We start from the raw sequence: 15,044 nt of genomic DNA, 5'->3' as shown, positions 1-15,044 counted from the left end.
ATACAGGTTAGCCCAAAAACTGTGATTCGTATACGAAGTTGATGTTTTTCAATTGTCAGAATTTTTCCTGGCGCCAGCCAAGACTAGAAAAATTCGGTTCATATAAATACTTGCTCTCACTTTTATTTCATATGATGCACAAATGAAAGAATTTTGTGCCCTTTAAAAAAGAGGAAGATGCACACACTGCATAAAGTATTAAAACCATATGAATTGAGATTGAAAATAAACACGCATGTGAAGTTGTGAACATAAACACACTCAATTTGGTACGCGCTAACTATTTTGTGATGAAATGTTGAAGCACATTATTCTTGTGGGCTTGCCAAGCAGATGCGTCAAGAGTGTCAGATCTAGAAGTACTCTCTTCGTACTATATCTGTATAAAGTTAAAGGGAAAAGTTAGAAACATTGTAAACATGCTAAGAAGAAATATAATATCAGCCAAATTTGGATGTGGCGGCAAGCCAGCAACCCAGACTAAGCACGCAAGAGGAACTTACATGCAGGGCTCAGCAGGTCCAGCGCGGCGCGTCTACCCTGGGCTGCGATCCTTGATCGTACAATCTCAGCCTGAAGGGCTATTTCAGCTTCATGAGCGCTGTTGTTGTTGCTAGCGGTCGCTGCACACGAGACGTGTAAGTCGACATTGCAAGTTGTGCAACGGTAGTACGATGCCCGCCTCACGCCTTTGTCGCATGCGGCACAGCAGCCATCGGCGACGACCAGTGTGAGGTCGTGCGCCGGGTACGTGTGCCGCGCGCTGCGCACAACCTTGGGCAGCCGCCCGCAGGTCGGGTGCATGTCAAACCCGCATGGTGGGCAGCGGTAGAGGAAGGATCCCGGAGCGCAATGCCCCAAGCAGACGTCACACAAGAGGGTCGCGTCTTGGCGGGTCTGGATGAGCACGAGTGGGTGCGCTTCGTGCTGCGGGGAGGAGAACGTCTGCGAGTAGCCGACACAAGAGTCGTGGATGGCAAAGTCGCAGCCTGCGCTGCAGCCATATCCTGCGCCGGACAAGTCTTGGCAGCACATGTCGCAGCGGAACGGCCCAGTGTAGTGCCGCTTCACCAGCTCGTGCCCTGGATACGGATGGGAGAAGTGGCTAATAACGGTGTCCTCCTGCCGCCGCTGGGCCATCTCTTGGTTGTCTGGCTCGTGTGCTCTGTGTGTTTATGTGTTTGCTTTGAATGGCATTGGAGCTGCATCCAGGATGCAAAATATAGTGAAGCTGAGGTCCTTTGGCAAGTAGTACAACAGTTGTTTTTTAGTTGAAATAAAATATGTACTTTATCTACTCAATTATAGGTTGTGCCAGCCAGATATTCTTGCCCCCAAGTAGTTGCCGAGCATGCTTGAATCAGTCCACTATTCGTTCATGTTTTTATGAAATTGCAAGTCAAGTGGATGAAAGCCTAATCGTGCATAGAGCGTCCTTCTTAATAAATCGATAACTGTTCATGATTTTATGAAATTGCAAGTCAATTGGATGAAAGCCTAATCGTGCATAGAGCATCGCTGTTAATAAATCAACATCCGTTCATGTTTTTTATGCAATTGCAAGCAACCAGATGAAAGCCTAATCGTGCATAGAGTGTCGTCCTTAATAAATCAATAACTAACCCCTCATCAGCAGTTGGTGGTAACAGGAAAGAGAGGCTAGCAGACAGCCAGACACCGACTGACACAAGAATAAAATTAATGTGGGCATCTAATTGTATGCTTCCCCAAAAAAAATTTGTTGTATACTACATATGGCACAATCATTTTTGTACCAAATATACTTACATTCTACTCCCTCCGTCCCATAATGTAAAACGTTTCTTGTCATTAATATAGTTACAAAAAATGTCCTACATTATGAGATGGAGGGAGTATGTGTTAGCAAAGACTCAACCCACCTCCTTTCTAATACCCAAGATTCGGCCGGGTCCAGCATCCGAGTGAAAATGTAACATTGTCCGCATGATTTTACACTGTCTTCACCCTCCATACAGCCTCTAAACACACCCATACGCCTCCTGCACAAGACAGTCACGCGCTCATAAGTGGCTCATTTGATTGCTTTCCAAATTTGATATCCAAGATGATTTCAATCCTTCATTGATTACCTCAAAAAAAAAAAACTTCCCTAGCTACTTTTCTCCTCCTTTTTATCGAAAAAGGCTTGCGCCCCGCTTTATATATAAAGCAACGATCAACATCACTCGGTACAAACGCACGCCCCCACAACGCACGCACACACCCATCCAAGGTAGGGTACATAGGCGTTGAGCGCAGTAACACCATCCCCAGCACTACAAGCACCGCTAAGAAGTGAAGCCACATATGACGTACCGTGGGCTTCAAGGCAGCGCCTTTAGGAAGGGAACGACACCGAGCGCCGCCACCGCCTGATCCGAGGGTCAGCGTTTTCCCTGGAGCAAGACAACAGGCAATGAGAGCCGCTTCAACGCCTTCAAGAAGGAAACGAGCTTCGCCGCCGCCGGGCCATCAGAAGATACAACAGGTTTTCACCCTGGCCACCACTCACCGCCACCGAACGCCACAACCCGGCTACCACGCCAGCCACATGGCCATGGCAACCTGGTAGAACCAAGCCACGGGCTCTGCCCATGAGCACCACAGAGCCACCACTGTGGTTGCTGCCCCGACACCCAAGACCTTGACACCATCTCACCTGAGACCCGCCGCTACCCCAACCAAAGATATGAGTGGAAAGGTCCTGCCTTTCGCACCCCTAGGCGGGCCACAGTGCCGGGACCCAATAGGCCGGCCAAAACTGACCTCCATGGACCCGTCCTAAGGCACCGAGCACGAGACGAGCTCGGTCCTGCTGCCGGGCGCGAGACAGCATGGTTCTGCTGCCGGGCGCGAGACAAGCTCGGTCCTGCTGTCAGGCGCGAGACAAGCTCGGTCCTGCTGCCGGGCGCGAGACAACATGTTCCTGCTGCCGGGTGCAAGACGAATGAAGGACCGCAGCTGGGGGAGGGCCAACCCTTCGAGGACGATAGCAGCCGGGCGCCGAGGTGAAGGATTGAAGCTCAAATTGGGCCGCCTACAGATGAGTCAGCCAGAAATCCAGCCGCTGCCACACCCGACCTGCCGAGCTGCCGTGATACCGGCTCGGCGAATGGAAACCCCACGCCAAGAGGGACGAGCCACCTCGGCGCCGCCACCCACAGCTGGAGCAGCCACGCCGGTGTGCTGCACCAACCCGCGCCGCCCAACGGATAAGCAACGTCAGATCCGGCAAGCACGCAACCACCTCGGCCGGTCAGAGCCTTGCCAACAAGCCAGCCGCGCATGTCCATGTGCAGCCCAAGGCCACCCAGCCCGACGCGCCACCACCACCACCCCACAGCGCTGCCGGTCTCCCAAGACGCCACCAACCACCACCGAACCGGATCTGGGGAAGGAACCTCAGATCCATTGCCTACATGCCCCGCTTCGGGCCCGGGCTCACAGCGACGAGCCAGGGTGCAACAGGAGCGAGGCCACGCCAGGAAAGGCCCCAAGACGCCGGGGAGGAGGTCGGAGCCGGGGAAGAGAGCCGCACCACGCCATGGCAAGGAGGGCGAGCCCCGCGTCACACCACGCCAGCCAGGGAGGGAAAGGAGGGCTTTTCCCGGCAGCGCCCGCCGGCGGCAGCGAGGAAAGGAGGGGCGGGAGGAGAGGCTTTTGGCCAGCGGCAGAGAGGGGCTCTCTCGGGTCGCCCGCGGGGGGAGCGACACGGGATACGGGAGGGATTGCTTTCTCACCATCTCCTTCCTTTTTCTACACCCACTGTTGTTTCATGGCCATCCTCCTCCCAGAGCTTAGGAAGTGTTTCCATGAGATGCTTGCGACAGAGCCTATATGGGTGAGCCTGACATCACTACTGGAAGCGCCGCTAATGCCAAGTTATTAGGGTTCGCCGAGTTTCTTCTATCGAGAGCTTTCCAGTGTAAGGTGTCTGCCATGTTTCCAGGGAATTAAACTCGATAGTGCCAAGCAACTCAGCAGACATCACTGTTCGCCTAGTGTCTAGAAAAATGGACACGGTAACTAAAAGAAACTCGGTATTGCCGCACGGTCTTGGAGTTCCGTGGAAAGGAAACTTAGCAGTGTTCTGATAGTTGCGCCACACAAATGACCAGGGACATGGCGGCGGTCTAAGTTTGCCAGGTTTCTACTAACCAAAACTCGGTAATCTATTTTTCCTTTTTTCTGTGTCTTATTACAAAATTCCGGGTATCCCGTCTATGCCGAGCACCCAGGGTATCCCGTCTATGCCGAGCACCCAGGGATAAAACCCGGTGAAGATGTGACACACGGGCAAATCAGAGATGTGGCAATGTCCATTTGACGGTTGGACTTCCTATGATGAGTTCCAAAACTCAGCAAAGCCCCGATGTCTCCCCCGCATATAACATGGGTGTGGGCGCTGGCTTGGCACCCACAAAAACCCTCGCCGTGTTCCACCTTCACCGTCGCCATTGAGCCCCCTCCTCTCCTTTCCTCGACGTCGTCATGGAACCGGCAGCACCTGTTGCGCTGATAGACATCGCTGCCGCCATCGCAGCATGCATCGCACCGACGGCCTTGTGCTTTGGAAGCCGATTCTGAATATCGTTGTAGAATACTGTTTTGTTTTGTAATGCATGGATCGACAATGGATGTATGTAAACATGTTTTAGAATGTAGATTTACTCATTTTGCTTCGTATGTAGTACATATTGAAATTTGTAAAAAGAAAAATGAAAAGAAAAGAAATACTAGCTTGCATGCTGACGCGCGGCGGCGCCGGCATGAGAAGGGGCTGTATCGACTACGAGGGTGTCGCCGATGACTTGCGTGGGTGTGCTCAGCATGCATGTAGCTAGAGATCTTTAGATTTGTACTCTCTCCGTTTCTTAATATTTATCTTTCTATACATTTTATATGGACTAAAACATACAGATGTATATAGACATGTTTTTGAATGTAGATTTACTTATTTTGCTAGTCATTTGTTGAAATTTTTAGAAAAACAAATATTTAGAAACGAAGGGAGTACATATGTGCGGGTCACTATCCATGCATGCATGTGGACGTCACGAAGGCATGTGGACGACTGGATCTGGATGGGTCTTCAGTAGCTAGCTCCATGTTACGTTCATCATGCATGCTCTGCTCGCCTTGCTTCTACGGGCCGATCATACGCCAGCGGATCGCTCTGCTCAGCTCAGGCTCCCGATCCGGCAGAGCGGTCTCCGTTCTCCAAACGAAAGAGTCTAATTGGTACATATTAAAGGGGGCTTTGCGGCTGGAGTCTGACGTACATATTACATCCAGCGTTCCTGGCTAGCTGGTTATGGAAAGCCAAGGCCACCCCAACTAAAAGTCAAAAGAAAAAACTGGAAGTCTTAAATACACAGGATTGATGACGCCACAGAACAGGAGACGAAACGACATGCATGCATGTGGTGATGTGGCGCAGTCTGTGTGTTATAGGGCATGTGGGCCGGTTTGACTCCCACCGCACGTGTGGGCGTTAACGTTGTCCAACGACATATGTGCAGCGACACCTGTACCCGAGATTGTCCCTAGGGGTGCAGGACGGCGTCCCGCAAAATCCGGTGAAATAGCCAAGCTAGTACACAATTAGTATTAATTAATGTGACCCACTTCAATCTGTTTAGAACTAACCATTTTACCTTTGAATTGGAAGCGGGACGGGTTCAGGCGCTGCCCTGCACCCGTAATTGTCCCTCTCCATGGTGACAGGGGGAGCAGAAGCAAAGGCAAAAATATCGGGAAGCTAGCGACGTCATTCAATCAGTGGAGCATGAAATGAAACCAGACGACGTATGTGCTCCCTTAGCATCTGGGTTTATCACATAGGTTAATTTGGGTTTAATATCCAGTTATTGTTTAACAATGCACCTGGGTTTAACTTATCAAGCATAGATTGATTATCCTAATCATGCATTCTAGTGGATCAGGTATCCACACCATGGATCTTCGTCCTCAGGCCTTGGTTCTGTTCTTATACTGGACAACTAGGTACCTGTTCAAGGTAGTGACAGGCTCTCACAAAATTCGGCCAAGTTCAGACAAATTAAGAGATAACAAGCTGAGTGCTATCGCGTGAACCAACAAGTTGCAATCTAAGCCGTAAGATGGGAAACCTACGTAGTCCATTAGGAGACCTTCAAGCAGTGAAACATTGTGTGAGCTACACTCAAATGTCCGTTTATTTGGAAGTTTCAAAGTTTCCACTCCTGGCAGTAGTCATCTCTGTACACCTCTACAATCACTCCTGGCAGTACAAAATAAAACCCTGGTTTCTCTTCCAGGTGAATGCCAAATAAGTTGACCTGTCACAAAATACTATTACACCATACTACCGTCATCTCCCCCACTGTGCTATGCTCTTCTCTGAATTTCATTCCTACAGCTGCTGTAAGCGAATCTGAATTAATGAATCATGCCCGAACACCTATCATGCATAAACAACACACATGACTGACTCAACTCTCATCATGTTTTCAACATACTCTTAATTGTTTTTTCACAACATATCAAGATCTTTCACCATGGTTCGAATCGCGATAGACCAGTTTAAAGAACAAGCGCAATGACCAACTCGTCCATCACACGTGACGTGATATATTCCCTTTTTTCATTCTTAAAATGCAACCCGTAAAAAACGCAGTTGTTTTCCTGTTTGTTTCTTTTCCTTTTTTTATTAATGACGGTTCACCTGTTCAATCGTTGATGTTTGAATAAAATACGAAAAAAACACAAATTTCATAATATTCGAAAAAGTTCATGAATTTTAAAATGTTCATGGATTTTTCGAAAATAGTTCACAAAATTTGAAAAAAGTTCATTGATTTTTTAAAAAGTTTAAAAATTTGAAGAAAAGTTCATCAATTTTGAAAAACAATTCACCGATTTTTAAAATAGTTCATTTATTTATGGAAAAAAGTTCATGGATTTTGAAAACAAACATGAAAAAATTTCATCATATTTGAAAAATGTATATCAAATTTGAAAAGAGTTCATCGAATTTGAAAAAAAAAAATTAGACTCGGCAATGATGGATAACGTGTAGAATCATATAGACTCGGCAAGTACGATTTAGTGGTATTTCACCAATCATGTCGTCCAAATAAACAGCTTGCTGAAAAAACCAATGCGTGGCCAGCCAGCAAATCTCACAGCACCCTTTTTCTGTCTCTCGGCCGGAATTACTTGTCGCTCAAACAGATGTATCTACAGAAGTATACTACACAAGGCCTCATATTTTTTGCTGCTCCCTGCATTTTATAGCTCCCTGCATTTTAAGTTATTGTGTTATCTTGGCTGGTCACATTTTCCTAAATTTTAGTTAAAGTTTTCGGTGTGATTTATTTCAGCGGTATGATGTCTCCCTTAACTACATAAATCTCGGATGTGCTCATAGGGGTGTGCATGTAAGCATCTATAGGGATGAATATGAGCAAACATTAGGTCAAGGACTAAGTTAGTAAAAAAAATGGAGGGATTGGAAGTTTCTCAAAAAAAGAAAATCGACGTGTTTTCTGTCATATTTGTGATTTGTGGATCCAGCCAATACCCTGTTTCAGACGTGTCTAGCGCATTGCCGCGTGCACAGACCGGCAAGCGCAATTGGCTGTAGTTCGTTGCCGTACGTCCCTAGGAGTAACCATGTCTTTGCATCGTGTACGTACGGGTCAGAACTTACATTGGGTATGCATCTTTGGTTTCCTAGTCCAACTCAAAACAATTCACCTTTTCCTTGTTTACTTGTGCGCTTCCATCCATATAATAATATCGGAGGGCTGCACGTCGCTCGACCGCAGGGAGCGCCATGGCAACATGGAAACACCGACAAAAGCAGCATACGTGCGGCGCTACCGTAGATCGTGCCCATGTCCGGCTCCCGACAGATGTCCTGCTCGAGATCGTGGCACGCTCCGACCTTTGCACATTCGTCCGTTGTGCGGCTGTCTGTAAGCACCTTCGCCGTGACATCCTAAGCCCGCCGTTCATCCATCGGATCACCAAGCTAGCGGCTCCCTGCATCCTCGCTGATATCTCCACCTATGATGCCCAGGAACTCCTCGCCCTGGTTCACCCGGCTACACCTGTCGCCGCGTCCTTCTGCCACAACCAACTCTTGCCTTTCATAGGCCGCAATGCTGACACCGACTTCCTCCTCCGAGGCAGCCTCGTTACATCACGGCGTGGCCTCGTCGTCCTCTGCTGCTTCCGCATCCAGTCCGAGCGCTTGTTTCCGCTATGCGTGTACGACCCCATGACCGGCCATCGCAGCCTCCTCTCCAGGCCGCGGGATGTCCAGAGGAACCATTCCTCCGTCCGGGTATACGTCCTGCTCACCGCCGCCGATGGCATCGACGACACCTTCATGCTGCTCGTTGCTGATCTCGGCACACATAGCATTCAAGTACAGACTACAACATCTTCCTCCGGGGGTACGTGGGAAGATGTCTTTCATGTGAGCCACCTTGATTTTCCATGGTCGTCGGTAAATACTCGTAACAACCCTGCCGTCCTTCACGGCGGCGTGATTCATTGGCTATCGTATGAGAGCAACCAAATCCTCACCTACAACGCGGTCAAGAGGACGGCGGGACTGATGAAGCTCCCACCCAAGCTCCCACCCACCAACCGCAACGCAAACCCGCTATATTTGGCAACATCGCCGGATGGGAACCTACTAAAGCTGCTTTCTATAGATGGGTTCATGATATCTATGTGGCTGCAGCTCTCTATGTTCCCGACAGGTGCTGGTGATGCGGGTGGTGGTTGGGCTCTGGCAACTGTGATCGACATAGAGGATAAGCTACATTCGCTGTACCCAGAAATCAGCGCCGATGTACCAGTTGAGTTTAAGGAATCTGGGAGTGGGAACAGGAGTGGTGACGTGGTTCTGCTAATGCTATCTATTGGATTTGGAAGGTGCGTAGTGCTTGATTTGGAGACGAAGGAGATGCATAAGCAAGAGAGGGCCTCAATATTGTTGGAGATCGATCTACAATCTCACATGCAAACAATGAAAGTTTTTCCTAGCTAGCTAGCCATGTGAGCATTAGGTAGTAGTGCACCGCGGAACACCGTGCTTTCCCGTTACGTTCTTGTGTTCATTGTCGAGTTTTGTGTGAACGTATTTCTCTTCTTTTTATTTTTATCAATGTGCATGTACCGAATAAATGTTGCTGCGTCGAGTAATCTCTAGAGTAGATGATCAACAGTTTCATTCTCGCGCTTGCAGAGTGTGCAAAGTCCACAAACAACAAGAGCACAACCGATCGAATTAATAATCAAACGTCGCCTCAATTGACTAACCGCAAGATGCATGCGCACGTACCATGGCGGCTCCGACGATGCAGACGTCCTCATGGTAGGCGTCCGGCATGGGCTTGACGACCGGTGTTGGGCCGGTGGATGGTGGCACATACTGAACTGGGAACCCCGGATACACCAATAAAGTGATGGTGGTGGTGGTGGCCGTACTTCATCGCCGGCATCGAAACATGATGGTGGTGGGTTTGTGTCATTACCAGCATCAAGACATGATAGTGGCCGTGCGCCATCTAGTAGGCGCTGGAATCGATGGATGCTTCCGGTGTGGATCGCCGGCCGGTAGATGGAAAGTAGGGCGGATTGGCCCTAGCTCGCTCGCTCATACGTATTTCCCTTTGGCGTTGGGACACTATTTATACACGGTGTTGGTCTCCACGGTCCACCTAAATTCCAAGAGTGTGCGTCGGACTCATATACGTATGTACCTGGATTTGTAGTAGCTACTACAGTTAATTTCATCCGTGCAAACTTCTTAAAAACACTATTTATTAAGTGGTTTTTCTTTGCTTGTTCTCCACCCTGCTACTAGTACTGCTTCATTAAAAAAATAACTGCTGCAACAAGAACCTATTTGTTTTTATCCCGGTTATATCCCTACCATATTTATGGCTGCATGCATCCTCCAGATGCAAAGCCCGGGGGTATATCCTTCTTTAAAAAAAACATATTCTAAATGAGAAGGCAAGCTTCTAGAATCAAAAAACAAGCTGACCATTCCTGCCATGTACGTGAGGTCCAAGGGACCACAACCCATGTGCCCATGTATCATTTTACTAATGTACAACGATCTGTTTACAGTAAATAGTGTTGGATTTCGCTACAAATCAAACATGAGATTTTTTTTTACCGTGGCAAATCGAAAATGTTTCAACCCTCAATGAGCTCACTTTGCCACTCAGTGTGAAAATGTTTGCTCTGAGAGAAAAGAAAGAATGTGAACACGATTGATTCTATGCAACATAAGTAATTTTTTGCAAGAAAAACTTCCGATCTGTTCATATTCAATCATGGCAATACAATGAATACTAGAAAGCTTGAAAAGAAGTTAGCAGTTAGATTATCACCATCTAATTGGCCACGTAAAAAGCAGCCAGCCTTTTCCATTTATGGCAAAAATAGTTCGACATGGAGATGGGGTAGAAAAAAATAATTTAGGGCAGAGGTGATGGTGACTTCTTGTAAACTGGAAGGAAGAATGAGTAACATATTGGATGTGCCCAAACATAGCTCTTTTCCACGTGCTATCAATTTTGTGATTCACCAAAAGTTACTTTCTTTTGTAAATAGCCATTATGACCAATAAAGTGATGCAGCTCCAAGCAGGATAACATATCCAAAATTTATATCTACACCCTAGAACTGCTCCCCCGACCTCTCTCCCCTGAGGCGGCGGCGCCGCGCCGCCCCCGGGGAGTCCCCGTCCACACCGCCCTCAGCCCTGCCCCTCCATCGCCTCCCACTACCGCTGCCGTCGCTGAGGAGGCCGCGGGGCGAAGCCCCTGTGGTGAGGCGGCGGCGGCGGCGCAGTCCTCGGCCGGTGGTAACGCGTGGGGGCAGCGGCGTCCATCTCCCTCCTCCTCCAACGGCAGTGCGCAGCGGGTTGGCGGTGGCCAGGAGATCTCCGGCGGTCATTTGGCGGATGAGATTTTGGTTGCGATGAGATCTGACCTAGGCCCGAAGGGTGTAGATCGAGATCCACTACGGCTGCGCCTCGTCTCGACAACGGTAAGAGGATATCCCCCTGGGTAATCTTCGCGGCACGAGGACGTCCGGGTTTCTTGGCCCGGGCATGGTGTTGGTGGCTGCCTTCTCCACCGAAGGCGGTTGGCCAGGCTGGTAGTGACGGATCTTGGATCCCACTATTAGCACCGGTGGCGAGTTGGGGAGACATAGTCGCCGGTGAAATCCGAGCCGACTCCGGTCATGGCGGGCGATGGCGGCGTCTACGTCGTTACCTTGATGAAGGCATCGTCAAGCAACTATCGTCCACCTGCTCGTGCCGCTCCGGGAGAAATCCTAAGATCACCGGATCAGACGATGGCGGCGCTGCGGTGTCGTGTTCCCTATTGGGGGCATCGTTTATGGAGCGGCGCCGGATGGAAGAGGCGTGAGGTGGTGTGGCGTGCCTTCTCTCACGTCGACGGCGGCTGGTCTCGGCGGCATGGAGCAGCGGCGCTGCGGTGTCGTGTTCCCTATTGGGGGCATCGTTTGTGGAGCGGCGCCGGATGGAAGAGGCGTGAGGTGGTGTGGCGTGCCTTCTCTCGCGTCGACGACGGCGGGTCTCGGCGGCATGTAGTAGCGGGGTCTCGCCGGTGGGTGTGTGAGGATGGACGAGCGCAGGATGGTGGCATTGTCTAGCGTCGTGGTGGCGTCGACGGCAGCTAGACTGAGCAAGGTAGATGCAGCAGTACATCACTGAATATGGATTGGTGGCAGGTGGCGGCGGCGGCCTCGTACCCGGCAGGCGTCCTGGTTGAGGAGTGCGCTGGACTGGTGGGTGCCCATACCCGGCAGACGTCCTAGTTGGGACCTCAGGTCTTAGATGTTAGGTTTGGCTGCGAGGTTTGTTTGGTATTAGGCCCAGACTATCAGCATCCCTACATAAACTGGATAGGAGTAGCGACAGATGTTGCCTAGACAATGGCTTTAGCTTTAGTCTTACTGTTGTATGACTTTATAAGGTCTTGTGTGAATAATTAATAAAGTGGCCGCATGCACTGTCCAGATGCAGAGGCCGGGGGTCCTCCTCCTTTTCTAAAAAATATATCTACACCCTAGAGTGAGTCAGTTAGCAAGCAAGTTGTTTTCTTTACAACTATTGTGGTGGTCCATTCTTTTGCCACGCTATCCTCGTAATGAAAAGGAAAATCCCTTGCTCAAAGAAAACAACAAGCTGAGCATTGCAATCATAGTGTATTGTGTGTAATGAAATAATGGTCGTGATGAGTTTGTGGTCACCCATCTATCATCTACCTTCACTAGTAGAAAACAGGGCTTTGGTTGGGGCCTGGCAAGCCAATTAGTCCCGGTTCAGTCACGAACCGGGACCCATGGGGCATACGTCCCGGTTTGTGAGCCTAGAGGGCCGGCCGGGGCCTCATGGGCATTGGTCCTGGTTCGTATGGACCCATTTGTCCCGGTTCCTGGCACGAACCGGAACCAATAGGCCTCGCTCCTGGCCCACATACATTTGTCGCGGTTCGTGGCTTGAACCGGGACAAAAGGTGGGGCTTTAATCCCGGTTCCAGCCACGGACCAGTACAAATGAGTTGCCTATATATACCCCATCGCCACGGCAGAGCACTCCACAGTGCTCTGTTTTTTCTGGCCGGCGAGGGGAGGGCATTTGGGTGCTCTAGCTCACCTCCTATGCACATGAGGTATTCGATGAAATTCCCGAGCCACACTAGTTAAGCTTTCTCCTCTCGAAGCTCGACCTCCAAGCTCCATTTTCCCTGAGATTTGCATAGGTTTAGCGGTCCGTTACGTCCTGTCCCCGTCTTCACCGTCGTCGATCGCCCGCGCCGATCTCGTCGCCGGCACCACCGTGGTGAGCCTCTTGTTCTTATCTTCTTTCTAAAAGAAAAGAATTCTTACTTTACATAAATACTTGTCTAATTATATATAATGCATGCAGATGAACCGGCAATGGATGTATGGTGACAGTCACACCTTCGAGTACGTTAAGGGCGTGCATAATTTTCTCGAAGTGGCTGAGGCAAACAAGCAGAATGGTATTATGTGTTGTCCATGCCTTGGTTGTGAGAATACGAAGTCTTACTCTGACCAAAAAATCCTTCACACCCACCTGCTTTATAAGGGTTTCATGCCACACTATAATGTTTGGACGAGGCACGGAGAAACACAGGTTATGATGGAAGACAACGATGAAGAAGAGGAAGATGACAACTATGTGCCCCCTGAATACGGTGATGTTGCAACGGGGGAAGCTACTGAAGATCAAGATCAGGAACCAGACGATGTGCCCGATGATGATGATCTCCGCCGGGTCATTGTTGATGCAAGGACATAGTGCGAAAGTCAAAAGGAGAAGCTGAAGTTCGATTGCATGTTAGAGGATGACAAAAAAGGGTTGTACCCCAATTGTGAATATGGCAACACAAAGCTCGGTACCGTACTGGAATTGCTGCAGTGGAAGGCAGAGAATGCTGTGCCTGACAAAGGATTTGAGAAGCTACTGAAAATATTGAAGAAGAAGCTTCCAAAGGATAACGAATTGCCCGACAGTACGTACGCAGCAAAGAAGGTCGTATGCCCTTTAGGATTGGAGGTGCAGAAGATACATGCATGCCCTAATGACTGCATCCTCTACCGCGGTGCGTACGAGGATTTGAACGCATGCCCGGTATGCGGTGCATTGCGGTATAAGATCAGACGAGATGACCCTGGTGATGTTGACGGCGAGCCCCCCAGGAAGAGGGTTCCTGTGAAGGTGATGTGGTATGCTCCTATAATACCACGTTTGAAACGCCTGTTCAGAAACGAAGAGCATGCCAAGTTGATGCAATGGCACAAAGAGGGTTGTAAGAAAGACGGGAAGTTGAGAGCACCCGCTGACGGGTCGCAGTGGAGAAAAATCGAGAGAAAGTACTGGGCTGAGTTTGCAGGTGACCCAAAGAACATATTTTTTGTTTAAGCGTGGATGGCATTAATCCTTTCGAGGAGCAGAGCAGCAATCACAGCACCTGGCCCGTGACTCTATGTATGTATAACCTTCCTCCTTGGATGTGCATGAAGCGGAAGTTCATTATGATGCCAATTCTCATCCAAGGCCCAAAGCAACCCGGCAACGACATTAATGTGTACCTAAGGCCATTAGTTGAAGAACTTTTACAGCTGTGGAATGGAAACGGTTTACGTGTGTGGGATGAGCACAAACAGGAGGAATTTAACCTGCACGTGTTGCTGTTTGTAACCATCAACAATTGGCCCGCTTTCAGTAACCTTTCAGGACGGACAAACAAGGGATATCACGCATGCACGCACAGTTTAGCTGACACCGAAAGTATATACCTGGAAAAATGCAGGAAGAATGTGTACCTGGGCCATTGTCGATTTCTTCTGACCAACCATCAATCTCGAAAGAAAGGCAAGCATTTCAAAGGCGAGGCAGATCACCGGAAGAAGCACGCCATGCGTACCGGTGATCACGTACTTGCTATGATCAATGATTTACACGTAATCTTTGGAAAGGGTCCCGACGGACTAGCTGTTCCGAATGACGCTGAGGGACGCACACCCATGTGGAAGAAGAAATCTATATTTTGGGACCTACCCTACTGGAAAGACCTAGAGGCCCGCTCTTCAATCGACGTGATGCACGTGACGAAGAACCTTTGCGTGAACCTGCTAGGCTTCTTGGGCGTGTATGGGAAGACAAAAGATACACCTGAGGCACGGGAGGACCTGCAATGTTTGCATGAAAAAGACGGCATGTCTCCAAAGAAGTATGAAGGTCCTGCCAGCTACGCTCTTACCAAAGAAGAGAAGGAAATCTTCTTTGAATGCCTGCTCAGTATGAAGGTCCGACTGGCTTCTCATCGAATATAAAGGCAATAATAAATATACCAGAGAAAAAGTTCTAGAACCTAAAGTCTCATGACTGCCACGTGATTATGACGCAACTGCTTCCGGTTGCATTGAGGGGGCTTCTACCGAAAAACGTC

General features: G+C 49.3%; 1 protein-coding gene across 1 annotated transcript; it reads right to left on the bottom strand.

Moving 5' to 3' along the window:
* Positions 1 to 353: 353 nt before the first annotated feature.
* LOC109764207 (protein VACUOLELESS GAMETOPHYTES-like) lies at positions 354 to 1,140 on the bottom strand. The gene is made up of 2 exons (XM_020323057.1): positions 504 to 1,140; positions 354 to 379 (listed from the first exon to the last, which is right to left on the bottom strand). Exons 1-2 carry the CDS (start codon positions 1,138 to 1,140, stop codon positions 354 to 356), a joined length of 663 nt encoding a protein of 220 aa, XP_020178646.1.
* Positions 1,141 to 15,044: the final 13,904 nt, after the last annotated feature.

The sequence above is a fragment of the Aegilops tauschii genome, chromosome 7 (assembly GCF_002575655.3).
Source record: "Aegilops tauschii subsp. strangulata cultivar AL8/78 chromosome 7, Aet v6.0, whole genome shotgun sequence".
Classification (NCBI taxonomy): domain Eukaryota; kingdom Viridiplantae; phylum Streptophyta; class Magnoliopsida; order Poales; family Poaceae; genus Aegilops; species Aegilops tauschii.
The sequence above is the reverse complement of the archived record's forward strand: the minus strand, read 5'-3'. Positions and strand labels throughout refer to the sequence as shown.